At 36.4% G+C, this 20,923-nt stretch overlaps 1 protein-coding gene across 1 annotated transcript in view; it reads right to left on the bottom strand.

Annotated features, from left to right (window-relative positions):
* EVI5 (ecotropic viral integration site 5) overlaps positions 1-20,923 on the bottom strand; it is a 72,840-nt gene that overhangs the window by 35,748 nt on the left and 16,169 nt on the right. Inside the window, exons 11-17 of the mRNA XM_009333778.1 lie at positions 18,578-18,610; positions 17,871-18,017; positions 10,972-11,106; positions 8,651-8,791; positions 7,957-8,115; positions 6,091-6,237; positions 654-749 (exon numbers count right to left, since the gene is read on the bottom strand). Coding sequence (XP_009332053.1) covers positions 654-749; positions 6,091-6,237; positions 7,957-8,115; positions 8,651-8,791; positions 10,972-11,106; positions 17,871-18,017; positions 18,578-18,610 — 858 coding nt within the window. The remainder of the gene's footprint in view (positions 1-653; positions 750-6,090; positions 6,238-7,956; positions 8,116-8,650; positions 8,792-10,971; positions 11,107-17,870; positions 18,018-18,577; positions 18,611-20,923) is intronic.

Here is a 20,923-nt window from a genome sequence, read left to right as displayed (position 1 = left end):
AGCAAGACATCATGATTTCTCAAAGCCAAGAAAATATAAAGAACAGTCATTTATGGTTCTCTCATCAAGGAAGCAGTGAGTTCACAGGACAGTGAAAGCTCCAAAAGGAACTGAAAGCATAAGGAACAACAGAGAGGCCAAAGGATGCACCTTCAGATCCTACAGTGGCATGGTAGCAGTAAATAACGTTTCTGGTTTTGAGATTTACATAAAGGGAGTAAGAGTTTTACAGCAAATCCTCCAATACTGGTCACAGCAGAAGAGTAAGCACAGAAAAGAATGGCTGCTGGAATCAAAATGTGTGCATTTTTTTTGGACAGAGACTGTTTTCAGTCTCATCTATTAATTGGTAAAAATCACTAATTACAAGATGAAAAACAAATACAGAAGTCAGAGTTTAAAAGAGTGTTGCCTGTAATATGGTGCTTGTACAGAAGCAATTATTAACAGCTCAGAAGTATGCCCGTAAGATAGATTTAAGGCCTTTGCTTACAAAGGAGGCACATTTAGCAATATAGCATTGTCCCACTTTGCAAAGCAGTGCCTTGTGTTCACAATAGGTTAATAAGGAAAGAAAGTGGAAGAAGAAAAAAACCACAAAGTACAAAAAGTAATCAGTATCAAGTTACACATTTAAGGCTATCACTTGTTACCTGTATTTCTAATTCAGCAATATGCTGTTGGAGTTCAGCCACAGCTGCAATGCGGTCTGCCTCACGGAGCCGTACTGCCATCACTTCTTCTTTACTCTGAAAGAAGTAATAGATTGAAGCTAACAAATAATATCAGTTTCAGTTGATTAACTACTGTGCACTGCTTTTACGCAAAATTATGTAAGTAAACTTAACACACTGCTGTGTGAAATACCGTACCTGTTGATAAGGCATATTCTAAAGAACCCAAATTTGACTTTAACCCATAGAACTGTGTAATCTTCTAATATAAATTCTAAACTATAATAACCTAAAAAATATCTGTGTAGTTTTGAAAACATGCTGTTATCAATTTCCAGTTCCAGAAAACAGCTGTCTTGTGTTCCATAAATGTTATATTGTAAATCAAGAAAAAGTAACAACAAAAAACAAACTCATGCTTCAACTTTTGACTTTATATATAAAGAGACAGCAAAGCCACACGAGTTACTTATTTCATCATTCTTTTTGTCTAAAAAAATAAATTTAAAAAAACCAAACACAAAAGCACAGATATTCTCAACCTCATTTAAGTCCAGCTATCTTAGTCACAGTATACAACAAAGATTTGCAAGACAGTTTAGAATAAAATTCTAATGCCCATAACCTACAATCAGACTCCCAGTGTAAGTTTAACCTGTAAGTTTCCCTATAAGTCAGAGACAATTTGAGTTTGGACAAGAGAGAAGGAAATTTTCTTATCTCTGTTTTACGAGGCAAGTCCTCAGGACTTCAGAGCACAAAACAATTAATATTGTCAGCAGCTTGGTACAGCCACAGAGAGAAAACAGTGATAGATATTGAGTGAGCAATACTTTCAGCTGGAGTGCAAGTAATTCTGGGGAAGAGACAGACTAGGCTCAGGTACACCTACTTTTACGGCAGACTGGTGTAACTGCGAACTGTAGTTACCGTAAGTCAGTTCCAGTATTTCAGTTATTTTAATGCATGCTTCAAACTGACAGTACTTAACCACCCTTCATTAGACAGTTTGGTTGAGACTGAATTGAACATGCCAAAGCTTATCTATGGTAGCTACTTGAAAACGTGCCATTTGTTTGAAAAAAGATCCCTGTAATGAAGGTACAGCTTCTACAGTATCCAATTAACAGCATTTGTAATCAGTGGAGTCCATTTCAGAGGAATCCATCATGTGCTAGCCAAAGTTTAGCCATTATTGCTAAATTCTGCTGCACGATTGCTTGAAAGAAGCCAAACCCACAAGTCCACAGGATTGCATGTATTTAACTGAAAGCTAAAGGACGGACCGGCTTGGTTTGGCTTTGGTATCTGAGATGAGTCAACAGTGTTGCTCTAGATGGCACTGATGCTTTATCTCCGAAACAGAGCATGTTCTCAATAATTACCACAAAAGCTGATATGGTAGGAAAGACAAGACTGGAGCGGGGGCACAAATCTTATGTTGTAAATTCTTTTGCAAAACTGATTAGAAAGATCAGTGCTGTGTTTCAGGAAACAATTTGAAATTAAGTCCTTGCTGTAGAAGCAGTAGTCAGATAAAGCGGGAAAAACATAACAGTACACACCAGGGACAGAAAACAGTTGCCGTATAGGTGGTATGAGATGCAACTTGCTACAAAAAAATTAATTTCTGCTTATGTATTTTAAGCTATTCTTTAAAGAAAAATACAAGCTCCAGAAATAATGTATCAGCTCTTTCTGCATAGAAAAAACAATTGGGGAGTTGAAAATCCAAATATGTCTTTTTTTGATACACCTCTTCAAGTAGAAATATTGCTACCTAGCCAAGTTGTAGTGACAACAGTAAAAGAGCATGATTTCAGATGACTTGAAACAATAGGAAGAAAAAAAAAAAAAAAATCAAACATCAGTTTCTAATGGAATCAGGAATAACAAACTTGCTAGATTTAAGGAGATGCAAGGTAGAACTTTTAAAAACATTTAGTGCCACAAAAATTTAGCATTTTCTGTATTGCTCCATGATGTTACCTGAAAGATTATTGAAACTTTCTTCATCAGTTTTAAATACAAAGTTGTTGTTTCAGTAACATATTAAATAGCTTTATTTCAGATATTTACACTGCAGTTCTGTCTTTTCAATTCAACCTACCTGCTATTATCTGTATTGCAAGCCAAATCTAAGTTGGTAGCAACACTATTTAGTAAAGTTACAGATACTGAACCTGCTTCTGGAAGGGCTGTAGGTATGACAAGTCCTCTGTTATTGCTGGAGGCTAGCCCTTCACACTTGTAACATATGCCTCACATAGTAGTCATGGGATATGCTGGTGTCTTCTAAACCTAGTTAGTATAAACAAAGCCAGTAACATTGCAAGGTTTTGGCTTGCAAGTGTAACAATGTTTCGCTTTCTACTTTATATCAGCTTTTATTTTTTTCTTTAAATTCACTTTAAAATTAAAATTTTCTTTTCCTCACACAGTGAAATAACCTTAAACAATCGCAAGCAGGTATTTCCTTCATTTATTGGCATACAGAGGTGGGGAGAAAGGAACTTAAAATAGTCTCTTCTATAACAAGAAAAAGTGAAAGCATTTGGCATGAAACTTAGGTTAAGCTAAAAATCATGCTTCCAGTAGTTTGAATGTGGAGAGCAAGGGACAGGAAACAGAACGACAGTCCTTACAAATCAACTGTCAAAGGACAATGGATTTTTATAGCCTCTCATTTTTCATTTAACTGTGTATTATCATAGAGTTTAAAATTGAAAAGTTTTTCATGAGTTTGAAACAGCAATAGGAAGTTCAACACCAAATTACGTCCCATTTAAGGAGCAGGAGAATACTTAAACTTGTGTATATTGTTTAACATGGCTTAATCTTTTTGATGACACAGCATTCTTATTAATCTGTAAAACATTGCTGAATTGTTTGTATAGATTATTAGAAAATGAAGTCAATGAAAGCTCATGACAAATGTCAGAGGTAGAGGGAAAAGGGAATGAGGGGAAACTACATTGAAGAAAGGTTGTTTCCAACAAGTTAAACGTGAGCATCTTTCAATACAGTTAGCAAAAAACCTTGTGTATGTAAACAGTACAGGAGTCTATATGGTATTATACTAAGCCTCATCCCAAGGAGTCAGTCTAGCACACAGTTAAACAGTAGAACTCCAAGTAATGTATATGCATCAAATTGGTAATATTTAATTTTATATCATAAACGTCAACTTGGAAAACATGTTACAATGTAAACTGTAATCTTTTTCCTATCAGTGACTGCAAAACAAGTTTCAGGATCTAATTACTGTATGTCAGTACCACTACTTCACCGGCTATTGACCACTGCTACTTTCAGAGAACCTCTAAAAAAATATGACTGGTGCTCTGTCCATTACTACCACACTTTTCTCTAACCCATGTTAGAACATAACTTTCCAAGCAAATTATCACAGTGAGAACAGTCATGTATATTAACTCATTAGTCAGGTTAAAGACATACTACTCTTTTTATAGTCAACATAAAAACTCCAGAATGTTGACTAGACCCTCTCAATCTCTTAAGGACTAATGAGGACCTTCAGTATCAAAAAACAATCAAACAAAAAAGTTATGGGTTATATGAAAAGACATGTCACCAAGATCGTGACTATTAAAAAAAAAAAGATCAATAAGAATAATCTCAGCATTTAAAAAAAATAGCACTTAGGAAATCAGTGATTATGGTGAACAAAAACCAGTCAATAGAAGCAATTTCTTCTAGATAAGATTCAGCGGTTTGTTTCCTAAAAGCTTGTGATGGAGCCTGATGAGTCAGGAAGTTACATCTTCACCACACTTTAGATTCAGGTTCCATTGGAAACAAATGGAACTGGCAAGACAGCAAGAAAAATGAAAACCTAAAAAAACCTGAAATACCTGGAGTACATGTCAGTTATTTACTGTTCTTAAATTTCTTTAAAATGGAATTGAACAACAACAAAAAAAACCAGCTTCATTTTGCTGAAAGAACTAAGGCAAAACTAGCAATAAATTGCCAATTACAAATTACACACTACGGCTTTGAGTAATGAACACAAGATCAGAGTTTACTACACAATTCATTACCTTAGAGAAAAGAAATTACAAGAAGAAATGAAAATCTGTAAAAACCAGCAAGAGTGGTATTATAGCAAAACTATGCATATTAATAAGGATGTCATTTCATCTGCAGGCTAAGTGACAACGATAAACCACTCAAACTACACTCTTGATTCATATTGTCCACAGAAGCCTTTGATGGAATTGTAGTTAACGCAGTCTTTGGGGTACGTATGGTGTTACAGGCAAAATGCACGTATATTGGATGAAATTGAAAAACAAACACTCAACCAATAACAGTGTTCTGCATGAATGAGAACAGAAACAAGTAGCGCACATAAAAAAGGTTTGGTTACATTAAGGGCAAAACTAAGATGTGATCATGAACAACAAATTATATAACAGCATCTGCTCTCAAGTGGCAAATTCACAGCCACAGTTTAATAAACGGTAGTCTGATTTTTCATCTCAGTACTATTTTTAACATACTAATAAGTATCCTATTTAGAAATTACTGACTGTTCAGCGCTAGCTGATTTTATAAGAGACTATTCATACACCTTTCGGAAATAAGATTTCAGTAAAAAGTTGTTTTCATGTCTCTAGCAAGTAATGTCTTCTATAGTGATTTATCAACTAATATTGCCCTTTTTTGAAGTAAATATCAGTAGCAATTTCAGGAGCATTTTCATCCAAGTTTTGAGAAAAAAGCTTGAAAGACTTATCCTTTATTTCTTGTCCATATTATGTGCGCACAAGTTATGAAGACATAAGTTATGAGAAATCAGTTATGGATTTAGTTACAAAATTAACTAACTAAATCTGAGATTCAGACATTAGATTGGGCTCTCTTGTGCACTGACAGTAATAAAAACGGATCTTTTGCCCAATGTTTTTGGGCTGTCCCCTTAAAGTCTGGTTACTATTAGGCAATGACTACTGTAACACTCCCTTCTGTACACCTCTCCATTGAAACACTACTTTTACTCCCCTTTTTTTGAACCTAAACTAATTCTGCCATAATAGTCAGTGTTGAAGTAATGAACCTCTTCTATCGCTAAAGACAATCAGAGTACACAGTGATCAGAATCTGTTCTGTAAGAGTGTCTTTTTACGTATTATACACAGACACTTTTCTGAGTAGAACCATACTTTAAAGTAAAAGTTTATCTTTGTGGGACCACAAAGAAGCAGTTCTGTCAAAACCTCAAGTGATTTTCTGAGATGGTAAATTCAACATGATATTGTCAAATCAGTAAAAGAAAGTTTTGGGTTTGTGATTTCTGCTTCTCAATTAAGACACAATTCTATCCAACAATAGAAGACTAGAGAGTACATATACATTAGCACACAAATAGTCTATTCATGATGTTGTTTACCTTGCATTCAATCTCTGCTTGTCTACGTTTTGCTTCATTCAACTGAGCAAGAAGTCCTTTGTTCTGTGCAGAGAGATACTGTACCTTCCCCTGTAAGTTGGTAACCTCTTGCTCCGTCCTTCGTAAATGGTTACTATTGATCTGATTCTGAAATTTATGACAAAAAAGGAAAGAAAATGCATGTTAAGGAAAGATCTTTCAGATTAGTTTAACTCCCTGAAGTCTGACAAGAAAGACTTATAGATCATTTACTGTAAAAAACTTCCGATGACAAAGCATTCAGAATTTTCTAAGCGTAATCAGAAAAGTTTGCATGACATTTGGTTTATGACCAGGATATTCAAATTGTTCTTAAACAACAGATGACTCATTGTAAGAACATTATTGCAAAGGTCCCGTACATCTGTTTTTCCCAATCTCTTGCTTAGGTGAGTCAAAGATTTTGTGAACTTGTATCCCAACTGCAGCAAAAAGCTGATGCGTCCAAGAAACATCAGGTATGACAGAAATACTATGTGCACATTTCTCTGTCCAGTGAATTCCTGAAAGTAACATGGCACCTTAATTGAGATCAGTGCAGTAGTACGTCACACCATTTTTATATGAAGCTGTGCATAGACCAGTACACAACACAAGAACCAGTGCATTTCTGTCAAATGATAGCTAAACCGCATAAACATATACAAAGACTCAATGCCTAACACTGAAGTGAGAAGTACCTAAAGGTCCTGTGATTTTAATACGTGTAATCCAGACAGCAGGATACCTGTGCCCCCTACTGACTGAAATAAATACACAGATGGGGAAAAAACAACAAAAGCACACATTAACTGCAATAAAACAGTATTAACACTTCAATGAACATTTTAAAAGTTAAGACAAGAGGAAACTTTTATTCAGTTGGTATAGAAAAAGCGGTGCCTCTGTCAGAAATAAGCCACCATGCACCTTGCAGTTAGCTCATCTCTCTTCAGTAGCACATTCTTACACGCTCTCCTGATTTCTGAGATTGCTGAAGCTTGTCCAGTAAAGCAGTTTTTTGTTTGTTTAGCCTTTTGGATGCACAGGTCTCCTTCAAGTAACAGTTACATTTAGCAGGTATTTCATGGGAAGATTTCTCAAAAGCCTGTTACAAATCCTTCTCAATCAACAGCACATTGTGCTTGTTGACTCAGTTGAGAGTTTGCTAATACGAACTCACCAACTTTAGTGCACTTTCATTTCAGATTTGTTTGCTTAATAACAACTTATTCCCTAGTTAAACAAAAAAGATGTTGGCAGACAAGTTATTTTTGTCTTTTCTGCACAAATCTCAGCAATGGTGAATCATGCTTTTCTTTTCTGGCACATGAAATTAAAGGTTCTGCTAAAAAAACACTGACAACATACAGCTGTTTTGCTGAGAATCCACAGTTTAGTAACCAGATTCATGACCCTCAGTGGATCATCTAGTACAGGCAATTTCACCAGAAGAAAGAAACCACTACCATTTAAAGAATTAGAATTACTATTATCAGAATCATCAATTAGGTTTGTGAAATTTAGAACACCTTAAAAGTACTTTTGTTGTTATACCAATTACAATTTAATGAATTAAGATTCACACACATTCAGAGAGTCTACCAATTAGTCCAAATGAGAAATGCAGAAAGCTTAGTCCTGGAAAAGACTAAAGAAGAGGCGTTAAAGTAAGTTAGACCGTATGCACTAGATTCTCCCTCCTAGTCTAACAGCATTAAAAAAGCACATTTTGGAACTAAAGTCATACCTGTAGATGGTAAAAGATCATCACTGGATATCTACCATTTGACATCAATTTGCCAGCATTCAGGCTCAATTCACACATGCTAGTGTTCAATAACATACCTGTGTTTCCATCTCCATCATTCTTTGTTTGGTCTCTTTCAGTTCAGCCTGAGTTTCTGCTTCTCTCAATCGGACTGTCATCAGCTCATCCTGTAGCTCATTCACTGTGTTTTTTCTGGGAGGATCTTTCCATCTTCCAGTGGTACGAGCTAGATGACGCTAGAAAAATAGCATGCCATTGCTGATAATGCCTGATCTTTCCTGGTGTTCCCTTATTTCATTTAAGGTCTCGGAGTTATATGGGGACAAGTTGCTACAGTGCTCCTGTTTGTCCTAAAACCTAGAAACCCATCCAAACTTCCTAGTTTTAAAAATAGACAATTAAAAAGCTGTATACAGTCGTTCCCAACTACATAAGTCAGTGAACTGCAAGCATATCCTGAGACTTTTGCCTATTTCTAGCCCTTACTAACATTTAGTGAAGTAGGAGTACTGATCAGGTACTTCCTTTCTACCAGAATGGTTAGCTGGTAGCACAGGCTCTCTGCCATCTATAACAACTGGGGCCCATTTCTAACATGCATTTGAAGTGAAGTTTCTCGTGGCAGCTCCATTTAAAGATTTTCCCACCTCAGTGGCTTGATCCACAATCACTAGTTTCTGCTTGATCTCTACATCTCAAAATTTCATAGTCTTTTGCTTTATCATCATTCACTGAAAATAAAAATTGTTAAAAGTGTATTGCTACCCATACCTGCCAGTGTTCCTCCAAATCTTTGACTTGCTGCCGTAGCTCTTTGAGACCCATCAGAGCTTCTGCTTCTCTTAATTTTACTGCAATCAGTTCTTCTTGTAGTCTAGCAACATTTTCTTCATCAGGGAGAGAGCTGTTCCTCTGCAACAAGGACCATCCTCTTAAATATGTATTTGAATGAAACTGTGCTTAGTGAGACCCACTCCAAGAATATAGACATGGAATGATAAATCTTATTACTAACCAAACTTTCTTAATTACACATTCCTTGCAAAAAAAAATTCCCTCAAAAATCTAAGTTCCTGGATATAGCGAGTGTGAATAAATATCTTCCGACTGCCAACTACAGAAAGAGTTGAAAGGTAGTTTTAGGTATTCTGACTTCCAGATTTCCCCGGATGGTATCCCGAACAAAACATTATTTACACTATTTTTCACACATCAAAAATATGGAGGGAAATCTGAAAGATTTTGAGCTTGTTGATAAAAGTAAAGCAAATGAGGAACTGAAATTGTACCTGTAGAGTTAGAACTTTTATTTAGACTTACAGGAAAAATAATAAATGGAAATCTATTTTTTGGGAAGTAGGTCGTCTGCCTTTGAAAAGGAGAAAAGATACGTTGACAAAGGAACCATCCATTAATATTTATAAACAACAACCAGTCAAGAAAAGGTCTTGTAGATGAAAGTACATAGATGTTTACAAAAACACATGAGGAAGAAGTAGAAAGACTAGAGAAAGCGAAACAGAGAACAGGAAAACACATGGCAGGAGTGACCTGAGGAAAGCAGAACAGTGACGGAAGTATAATAATGGAAGTCTGGGAAAGAAACAGAGGGGAAGAAAAAGGACATAGTCTGCCTAGCTACAATATTCCTACATCAAATCATTGGACACCAAATATTCAAAGTTGAACTGTGCTTCATCACCTTCTACTGTATTTCTCAGTAGTAATTTTCAGCAAAATCAACTATTTTTGTAGAGATGTAATACTGTGACAGTTGCCAGGTTTTCTTGAGAGTAAAGTACATTATTAACATTAACAGAACACAGCACAACAGCCATTTATTAGCATCTCTGTTTCAAATCATGGGCTCCAAGTATTGGCAAATATAGGAAGTAATAGGGTGTGTTTCTGAATGTTTACATCACTGTCAGTATAGCCATGCAAGTCCTGGGTTACTGAGCATAGTTTTCCCAGATTACATGACACGTCACTAACAGCCGTAAAGAGCTGTATTTGTAGGCATTTGAGGGAGTTAACTTCAGACACTTTCTCGTGTGCCTAAATTCACTATGGACAGACTGCAATACTACTTTACATCTGGGTTTGTCTGGTACACTGGAATTTTCCCCAGTGCTCCAGTTTTTCTTCACATTTAAGTTTTCAATGCATGCCATCTTCATGCTGATGAAGGTTAAGTGAAGAAGTAGTCTCTTTTTGAACTTTGAAAAGTACCTTAGATCCTGTATTCTTACCAATGTTCAGTACAGTAAAAACTACCACACTACTAGCCTGTCAGACTCCCTTCAAGCCCCTCAGATAATTAAAAAAATAAAATCTTGACTCCAGTGGGTTAATCTAATTAGCTAGTAAGTTCTGGCCACATTCCTGAGTATACAGCTCTTTAAAGTTTCCACGAGGAAACAATTTCCAAAGCCAATACAACAGGATCTGAAGAGCGTGCTTCATTTTAGGTCAATTAGTGCATTTTTTCTTTCCTTTTTTTCGTACTTTATTATGCAGTTAGGTTTTTCTTCAAAGAAGGTAAATGTTTGACAGTTCCTTTGAGTACAGCTCAAACTCTGGCATCAGTAAGTTACAAGCTGGGATAGCACCCAAAAAGCAGTAGAGACTTTGATACTAAACAGTGGAGGTATTCTTTCCCTGCCCGTAATGGGACAAAGTCAGAGACACTCAAGAACTCAAGACCTGGGAATGGGAATGTTGAACTCTTCTCTCCTCCCCTCCCAAACTATTTAGTTTCACATCACCTCAGTGCTCACCCTAAGCCTACTACTCTTGTTGCAGGATGTAATTTCAAAACAATTGATGTTTACTGTAGACTCCACCAGAAGCCAAGTTTTCCACTGCAGTGGGCTTCAAGAACAGGAGAAGAGTGATCTGTTCTTCACAAACCTTTCCCAGTGCAAACAGATCTTAGTTTTTTTGCTATATTAACTTCAGGTTTGAAAAGCATCTTGCAGTCATGAAAGCATAGAAGAGAAGATTCTAGAGCACAAGTTATGCACAGAATTACAGGGACCTGTATTCTGTTTCTAGTGCTATTTTATACAGAAGGTCCTGGTTTGATTTACCTTTTCCATCTCTAGAACTTTATCTTGCATCTCCTTCAGGGCACAATGGGATTCTGCTTCACTCAGCCTGGCTTGGACCAGCTCTTTTTCCAGCTGTAGCACAAAGTCTTCACTGTATCGTGAACTGCATTTATGCTACAAAGTTTGCAGAAATATGTTTAGTATGAAGCACAGATGGTTTGAAAGGGGTTTTATATGCCAGATTTGGAGTGAAAAGTACATTCAAGTGCTTAACATTAGGAATACTAGCTTAAGGTGAACAGAAGTGCTTACCTTATACAAGTCTACTAACATGTCCATCCAGACTGCTAACAATAAGAACCCTAATGCTATGCCTCTCTGCACCTCCACACAGCCAAATGTGTAAGACCAAACTGAGATCCCTATTAGTACTGATGAGCAACAACTCACACTTTTCTCTCATTGTTACCCAAACTGAAAAATTCTCAAAAGATCTGCGATATGCAGAAAAAGATGCTTAGGAAAGACTAGCTAATTACAAGGTTAATACGAGTATCTCTCTTGATCCCTACTCACTTAAACTCTGATTCAACAGAAGCCTTCCACAGTCTTGAATTTAAAATAAAGCCATGTATGCTTCAATGCACAATCACTTTGGTTTGCCCCTTTCTTCCACTCCAACCCTTGGCTCTCGTTTGCTTACACTATTCCGTATTCCTTCTGAGATTCCCTTCTAGCACAAGCCCTGTGGATTTATGAAAAAAAATCCAGGCACAAGTAGCAGTATAGCCCCTTCTAGACAGACAGCATAGGCCCAAGCTACAAAGAAATTTGGTTCTTTCCATACAGGACTTACTCCAAGACTATCCCCAGCCAGCTTTGCACACCCAAACACATTCCCTCAGTAATAAAACAGCAGTTCAGAACTTGAAAGTCACCCTTTCCAAACTTCAGGGGGAAGGGAAAAAACCCACAGTCCTGCTCAAGTAAGTTAATTCACCATTAACTTATTTCTTGACTGTTGATTAGCCAGAATTAAAAGTGAGATCTAACGTTTCATTTGCTAAAGCACAATTTCATGAAACTACATCTTTCAACAGATACATCCAACTGAAGTCATACTAAGCATTTGTATTCAAACTTAACTTTTTCCTCCAGTCAATAGTTACAAAATACATTTTCTTTCTTTCTTGGGTCACTTTAAAATGACTTGAAATTCACCACAGATTGTCAGACTTGCTTGACAGGCGAGGCCATCCTAAACCAGCATTTAAATTTCTAGTTCAGGAAAAAAAAAAGCACGTTGAAATCCCCAAAGTATAGTTGCCTAGTTACTGTGTATGCATAGCTACCCCGAAAATTAAGTTTAAAGGGAAATCATTTAATACATATTTGGTGCCATTAACTACATTGTGAAGAATACTATACTTGGATTCATAGATGAGGTTTTATTCAATTAGCAATGCAACTTTAAAATCCGTAGAGTATTTATCATACTAAAGATACAACTATTTCTTACTTTATGTTTGCATCAAACAATTTAGTTTTCTGCATCTGAACATCTGCATTATTTTCAACACACACAGCGTCTTTGCCTCAGCAAGCAGTGGAGGTAGCCCTGACTAGAGTGTAAGGAGAGCATGGGCAGACAATGCTGACACATTTCTACGATTGCTTCACATGACAGGAGCACATGAGTAGCATACATATGTAACAACATGCAGACGCAGAGAACAGGCAACAGCTCTTTCTTATTCCCTGGCTGTTGGTACAAGTTCATCGGATGATACACACAGCAACTTGAATGGACTCTACGTTTCTTGTTCCAGATTCTGCTTATGATACATACGGAACAAGAACGAATGCAGTGTGCTTTCCTCAGGTAAGAAGTCCTCTTGTACTTCACAGGAAATTGAAGGAAAACAGCAGATTTTAAGAGCTGAATACATCCTGATTTTGCAACAATATGTAAAGTGTGCTCTAATAGTTTTGGACTACAACAATCTAACTGATGTTTGTCAAATAGTAAGTAATGGCGAATGCAAGAAGAGCTACTTATCCAGTTTCAGGCACAAGTCATGCCTTCTTTAAATCTGTCTTTAAATTTCACCTGCCTAAGGAATATGTTAGGAGTACTTATCTATTTAGCCACCACAAACTTTAAATCAAGTCTTGACAGACTGGCAAAAAAATACATCCAAGATCAAAACAGATTGAAAAACAATATTCACAAGTTCAAAGTTGTGATTTTTTGCTCCTTAAAAAAAACAACACACAATTTTAATAATTTAGTATATAAAAGTAACAAGTTTATAGTCAAACCAATGTTTGAAAACTACTTTAAGACTGATTTCTTTAGCAAAAAACCTGCTTTTACAGATTTGCCTTAAGCCCTAGAATTTGTGACATAAACCACAATGCGAATCCAGATTTCCAGGCACCAGCCAAATGTTTTAACCACAGTACCACTGTTTTTCCTGGCCGTGTGGAAAAGATGTCTGTAATATAAAGCACTAAAAATGTAGTTCTGCAGCCATTTACTTCTGAAAGAAACAAGTCCTTGCTTGGCTTCACACAACTGGAGTTGTTTTCCCCCAACTTTTCTTAAAATCTCAGAAGCAGTAAAATCTCAGAGACTGACACAACCATTCCTAATATTATTTTGGCCGGTGGCAGATTATTACATGTAATTACAGAATGCTTTTCCAGTACTCTGCACTGAAGGGCAACTAACAGATTGTTCAGCAGCTGCCCAGCTAACTTGGTTTACACATTTAAGCACTAACTGTGCTACTTCACTAAACACAGTATTTATTTTCTGCTTTTTGGTTGCAAATCAGAACATAATATAAAAAAGTATTTGTAAAATAAAGCAAAGCCTTCCCTAAGGTTGCAACCCTAATTTACAAGCATATATTCCCTATATCAATTATTATGCTCTTAATTATTATCAGTCATTTTAGCATGAAAAGAAACTATGCGTTATGGAGTTACTGTAACAATAACCAAATACGTGGCTATAAATTACCTTGCAAAATGCATATGCTTCCATCTGAATGTTTAGTTAATGAAAATTCACATAATACACTTGATGATCCTTCTTAAGATATGAAGCTATTTTAGCTTGAACTGCCTCTCATTTCTCAGATTCAATTTTCAAGCATTCAGGCTGATGAACTGGGTAACCATTGAAAATTAGAGTATCACTGGGAAAGACTGAGATTTGTGTTCTGGAGGTGTATTTAACTGGCAGAAATCATTACACTATTCATTTTTATACATCCAACAGAAGCTACCTTTTTCATTCAGAAACAATAGGAGAAAAAGAACAGAGAAAAAACCCTTCAGCACATAATTATCAGGAGTAGGTTAGAACAGGCTGATTACCCTCACCCCTAACTCCTCAAATACTGTCGCTCTTAGCATGCCTCAAAAGAAAACCTTCTGTACTCTGCTGAAGTCAGGCACAACTTCCTCTATGCAATTCTTGATTTACTAGCAGCATGAGGAAGAAACCACCTTCCTCTTAATCTTTTGGTTACCCACCACATTTAGAAGCCTTTGGCAAGTTTCTGTATTTAAAGATTAGACATGCCAAAGACAGATTAGTACCATGCTCTTCAAAACCATTCAGGAAAACGTTTAGGTAGCTGAAACACTGAACTCCAAGAGCACTTCAGAATATTGTTAGCTTTACAATTATTTCCTCATAGTTATCAATATAAAAAATTGTACAGGTTATACACTATTTTTAAAAACCTTATACTGACAGAGTTGCTCTCTACTAAGATGTAAGAGTTCGCATCCAAAGTAAAATTAAGTGTGAAATCTCCATCTCAAACCTTATTATTTTCCGCTTCCTTTTCCCCTTCCAAATGACCTTAAATATATTCAGAAATATGTAGAATACATTTGATGACACTTAATATGTGATTTATTATATGATCATTAGCACTATTTTCAGGTCGTCTGGGAGAAGTACTATAGCAGAACTTCCCTTCCTTTCACTAAGAAACAATGGTAAGAACCACCTCTCCAAGTAGACTCAACGCTTTGTAATAAAGTCATTCCAGTTCAACTAAAAACTCCCTATAAATACTTCAGCACAGGAAAAATTAAAGTTGCATGTAATTTGGGCTTCTGGTGTTGGACTTCAGTCAAAAGAATACTCCTCTACCCATCTCTATTCAGCCTTACAAAGCAGTGCTGCAGTGGAGAATTTCTTCATACACGCACGCGTCCTGTAGTTCAATACTTACCTTTAAGCCATCCAACTTGCGCTATCAAATCTCATAGAACAGATAGAATAAACCCTAGATAATATTTAAATACAAATGCATAACCTTTTTACAAAGGATATGTTAGCCTTCTTCGAAATACTATGGTTTAGGTATTTTTACTACGAACAAAACAAAAGAACCCTACTCTTATTTCTCCTGCCTCATGATTTACAAGTAAAGGTGAGTTGCGTTTTGGTTTCTTTTTTTGAAATCCCATAGTGTTGTTCAGAAGAGGCAGCCGCAAGTATCCTTAGGCAGTTCTTTTCATGCATTCCTACTCAAATTCATACCCAAACTTTACAGTTTCTATCATGCTGAAACAGACAACTCAAGATTGGAAAAGATGTAGATTATAAAGTATGTAGGATAGATGCTGTACCTTAAATAAGTACAGATAAACTATGCAGCCATTTATAAAAGTTCACCGCGCAATCATTTTTGCTAATCATAAACAAAACTGAAATAATTGGAGAAAAAAAAACCATTAAAGCAAACATTCATAAGACAATACTGAATAGGAGTATTGCCAAGAGCAAAGCTACTGGCACTAGAAAGTGGCAAAAAGATTTATCGGTGTTCTCTACTTAAAGTGAAATGCCAAAATTCAAAAGGAATTAATGGATTTCCACTAGGTGGTGCCCTGAGTGCACGTTTACATTTGTTGCTCCTATTTCCATGCTTGGAAACAAAAGTTAAAAGCCTGTTCAATTACAAATCTTACTAATGCAGCAGAATCTAGGGAACTACTAATTGAAACCATCTTAACACTTTCACCACATTGTCTAAGTTAATGCAGACGGTTCTCAGAAGCACAGTACTATTCCTTGCACTTCAAAATTAGTCAGCTACTAGGCACAGATCCCTCTATAACCACATGGATTTACAGCCTCAGTTCCAGGCACAGTCAGACTATTTCCTATAGCCATGTTCGCATTTAAGTGGAGGAAAACAAGGCTGCAAGCATGCAGGGTAGGAAGCGTGGCTCTAAAATTAACTGCCCATTCTCACATTTTACTTACTCTCCACTCCTGCAGTACCTGTCCAATCTTCTGCCCTCACAGCTCCAATCCAGCTAATTTTGCAATCCAGTTATCTATAGTTTTGCTCAGGACCAGTTCCCATGCCTAGCCAACCTGCCAGGCTTCCCCATCATTGCTACTCAATAAGGTCCCCAGCGTAATTAAAAGCATTAGCTTTAAGAGTCATATTACCCATCAATTAACTAATAGATAAATATAGCATTTTAGTCTCTTGTAATAACTTTTAACTCAGTACAAGTAACATGGATGCCTCCAAAAACACATTCCAAAAGCATGTGTACTATTGTAATCAGAGAGTAAACAGCTGGCTACCCAAGTCTATATTCACTTGAAAGATTACAACATATCTAAAATTTTGGAAGGCATCGCTAGAACATCCCCATTTTCCTAATCATAATTTCTTCATGTTTTTTCCCCCTAAAGAAATTGCTAAATTTAAATAAAAAGCAGCATTACACATTACAGAGTAACAGCTCATTAATAACGCCTTGCAACTATTCCAAGATGTACCTTTTCTACACTGAAATGCATTAAACAGACATAATAAACTATTTCTATAATGTTGCATTTAAGTTACGATTTCTTTTCAGTCCAACAGTAAATCTCATCTCCACTTTCCAAGACGAGATACAAGTATTTCCAGAGCTTTGGTGGAAGACATGTAAAACAAACTACTATATTGCCTGTAAGGGATCTGGTAAGCAGCTGCAGTATGCTGTAGTTCTAAAAAGTTGTATTTCATACACCTGAAATGCCCAGGGCATCAGACAAGTACTTGGATACCACTTACTTAAAACAATATGAGCATATTTGCATCAACATTGCTAGTGCAGAGTTTATTCAGCAAGTGAAGGCTGCTGAAACTGCTTCCCACCCTCTCTCAAGAGAAGATACTGAGCACTTTGTAGGTGGCTTAGAGAAAGTATCTTCAGTCTCACAGTAACAGCCTGAAGTCTTACACATTATACTACCTAAAACACATAGTACATACACACACAGTACTACATACAGCTACTAAAAGCTATTTTCCTGCTCTATCTGCACATAAACCCACACCTTTCAATAAAGTCCTGTAGTTCCAAACTCAGGGACAATACCCTTCTATTTTTGCAAGCAGCAAATTTAAGCATGCTAGGAAAAAAAAAAATACAGGTACACAGAAGAAACATTACCATGGAAGAGATTGACTTAAATGAGAAGCTAGGTAAAGGCATTACGAATCAACTCTCAAATTTGAGTATTCAGAGTGACACAATTTGCAGTGGCTAGATTCTTAGTATTAGGAGCTACCAAAGGTTTTGTCGTGGTTTTTTGTTAGTATTTCTTTGGTGGTGTTGGGTTTTTTGGGTCGGGTTTTTTGGTTGTTGGGTTTTTGGCTTGGTGTGTTTTGTTGTGTTTGGTTTTTTTAAACTAATAACTTACATCTATCCAGGGTTATGAATCTCATCTATCAGTAAGAACAGACCAAAATATCACTTAGTCCAATTTGTGTAATTTTAAGAATGCAAATCACAATGAACAAGCATTTACAAGGACAGCACAGAGACCATGTCACGATGAGGAAAAATGAACACAAGTGAGTGAAAAAGATGAGATGATGTGCTGCCAGGCTCCTTACCCATTGCTGCTGCTGTTGGAGCTCTCTGATGGTATTCTCAGCTTGCTCCAGTTTAGTAATGGCCTCATCACTCTGCTGTTTGATGGTGGCCAGCTCCCGTTTTATGAGGTAGTTTTCCTCAGCCTCCTGGGCCCTTGTCACTTGTCCCTTAGGACATAATTTTTTTTTTTAAAGCAATTGAGGACAAATCCAAGAAAGACTGCCTTTGTGATGCTTAGCTGCTTATTTCAGATTGGTTTTGCAAACAGCATGGAGTACAATTAGTAGAAATTTTAGGACAAGGTAGTACTAATCAGCTGCTTTAGGACTTTATTACGAAGTTCAGCATCCGTTCAGCAAGCACAATTGCGTACTTGCATTCAATAAAATTCCTTTCATGCAACATTACTCCGTTGTACATGCACAAATTTAAGTTCGCAATATTCAGTTTCAGTGTTAATACAGTGTCATAGAATCCTTTTGTCATAGGAATTTGTACCAAAAAGTTACATTAGGTTAGGAAAAATATTATAACATGCAGATATTGGGTTTATATATTTTTAGTAAACAAAATTAACCAGATTTCTAGCAAGAGATTAGCTCTATATTTATTCCAAATCAGCAAGGCAGGCATAGAGTACAGCATGCAAATGTGCATGCATTAAAGCAGTTTGGGGTTTTTCGAGAGTAGGAAGAAAGTCATACAGTAAAAGACTAAAAGACTATACCTGTATCAATCTATCTGCCAAGGAAGCACTTTCCTACAAAGGAAAAATTCAGATAGGAATAAGGAAAAGAAAAACCAAAAAAACAAAGGGGTGATAATAGTGACAAAAAAGACAAGAGCCGAGAGAAAGAAAATGCCCAAATTCTACCCATTTTCTCTACAAACTCTTTTTGCAAAATTAACAACTCTTCATATAAGTTAAGGCAACTCAGCCTGAACATCCCAGGAAGCAGCCTTTTCTGCAATAGATTTAACACAGTCATCTTTGATACAAGAAGGTCTTGCAGCCAGATTTCCGTAACACTTAAAATTCACCTACAGGAGACTGGCTATTTTTATCTGAATGGCTTGCTTCCCTAATAAACAAAAGTTACTGATACATTATGTGATATGATCTAGTAGATAGATAGATGCAAGACATGGTCTATGGTCCATCCACAACATCAAAGGAAGGCATAATTTGAGCACAGAGGAAATTCCACTAAGCACCGAGGCATTCATGCAGAACTAAAGCTTCCAAAAAGATGAAGCAGGAAAGTTAAATGGTGCAAACTGACAGACACAAGTAGAAAATTTCAACTATGACAGCTAATATTTTGTTTTACTGAACTCTTGCAGTAACTCAATTGAGCAGTTCAGATGCTCTTTCCTTGCCAGAGTTTTGCAAGAAAGAAATTTTCATTTATGCACACTGACAAGCGCTGCATTCCCCCCCACCCAAGTTGCACATTTAATTCATTTCTACTCTATCACCCTTGAAAGCACTCGATTTTTGCAGATTCTACAACAGAGAACACATCTATTTGCAGACCATCTTTGTCCTTGCAACTTTCATTAAAATTAAAGTTCGAACTGGTTGACAAGAGCTATTACTTAGAAGTTAAGGCAAGATGTTTGTCATTAAGGTACACTAAGGAAATCACAACTAAATCATATAGGTTAGGATGAGGAAAAAATATTTGAAAATAAAACCAAGTTTCCAACAGAAGAACTGAATGTATTTCTTCACACTTTATGATATGTTTTTCAGATGCCGTGATCATAATGATTTTCAGAAATTCTTATTAATAGATGATATTTTCCCATTTTGAAGTGTTCTTGTTAATAGATAATATCTTCCCATTTTGAAATGTTCTAATTCCAGTCAGAATGGGATACTCAAAGTGAATTCTGAAATTTTAAGTACAGAATTTGCAAAAGCACTACCGTCTGGCAGTTCATCATGGACTTCCTAATAAAAAAAAATCTGATTTCAAACCTCTGCAAGTTAAATATAAACCAGGAATATTTACTATTATAAATCTGCCAAGAGCATTGAAGTGATTCACTACAGCTTCAAACATCTTAAAAAGAGTCTGCTCTTTTCAGTTAATTTTATCAGCACTTCAATATTAGAAACAAAGATGTTTATAAAATTGTATTTTTGGTCACAACTCTCACAATATGTCCTCATTATGTGCATTTTTCCAAACTAAATTCAGAAATCAATTAATTAGCATTTGACATCAATTGACTGTTTTTCCAAGAAACTGTAATGGATTTAACATCTGAAGTGGGACGTCTTTCAATTATGTCACTCTCAATTGAATCTTTACCATTTTCTTCCCTATGAAACATGAACAACTGTGTGCAACTCACAGGAGCATTCAATTTCATTTGCTCAAAGATAGTTGCTATTCATGGTTAAGATGGACAAGAATGTTCTCATTCTAGAGCAGCCCAGCTCAGATGCAATCTCTCCAGAACATAGGAGAGGCCATTGGAGAACAATGCCTGCATGTTGGCACTGGATTGACAGCAGTTACCATGCATACTTTTGAAGTTATATCCAGTTACAGAGAAGCCTCACAAAACTCTATTCCAGACTAAATCTGCAAGAAAGTCTTAAAAGATCTTCTCCCCCACCCCATGTACCCAAAATTGCTACAAAAATTCAAAACTATATAAAACAAATTAATGGCAGCAGACTTCCTGTACTGAACGTGAACGCTGCAACAACACCCCTCTACTGCTGTATTTGCTAGCGATGAAATAATCTGCTTTCATCTCCATCTCTCTCTGGTCATTGGTAGGTCTGTCATTTTGCTCCTACATAAAAACACCCAGCAACTTCAGATTTTCAAAATTGAGGATTCTCTCACAATAACCTCTTTTCCACCCAAGCAGTCCACTATTTCACGTAGTCTTCTGGACTTTGAACAGATGCTTCTAATTCAGAAAGAAAACAGTACAACAAAAGTTGGGTATGTCAAAGTGTTTGATTTCATATTCACTAAGAGCCAGACATAACAACCTTAAACATTTACAAGCACTGACCCTAATTGCTTTGTTATTGCCATGCTATTTG

The sequence above is a fragment of the Pygoscelis adeliae genome, unplaced genomic scaffold (assembly GCF_000699105.1).
Source record: "Pygoscelis adeliae isolate BGI_AS28 unplaced genomic scaffold, ASM69910v1 Scaffold10, whole genome shotgun sequence".
NCBI classification, from domain to species: domain Eukaryota; kingdom Metazoa; phylum Chordata; class Aves; order Sphenisciformes; family Spheniscidae; genus Pygoscelis; species Pygoscelis adeliae.
Note: the sequence above shows the minus strand (reverse complement) of the source record. Positions and strands in the feature narration are given on the sequence as shown.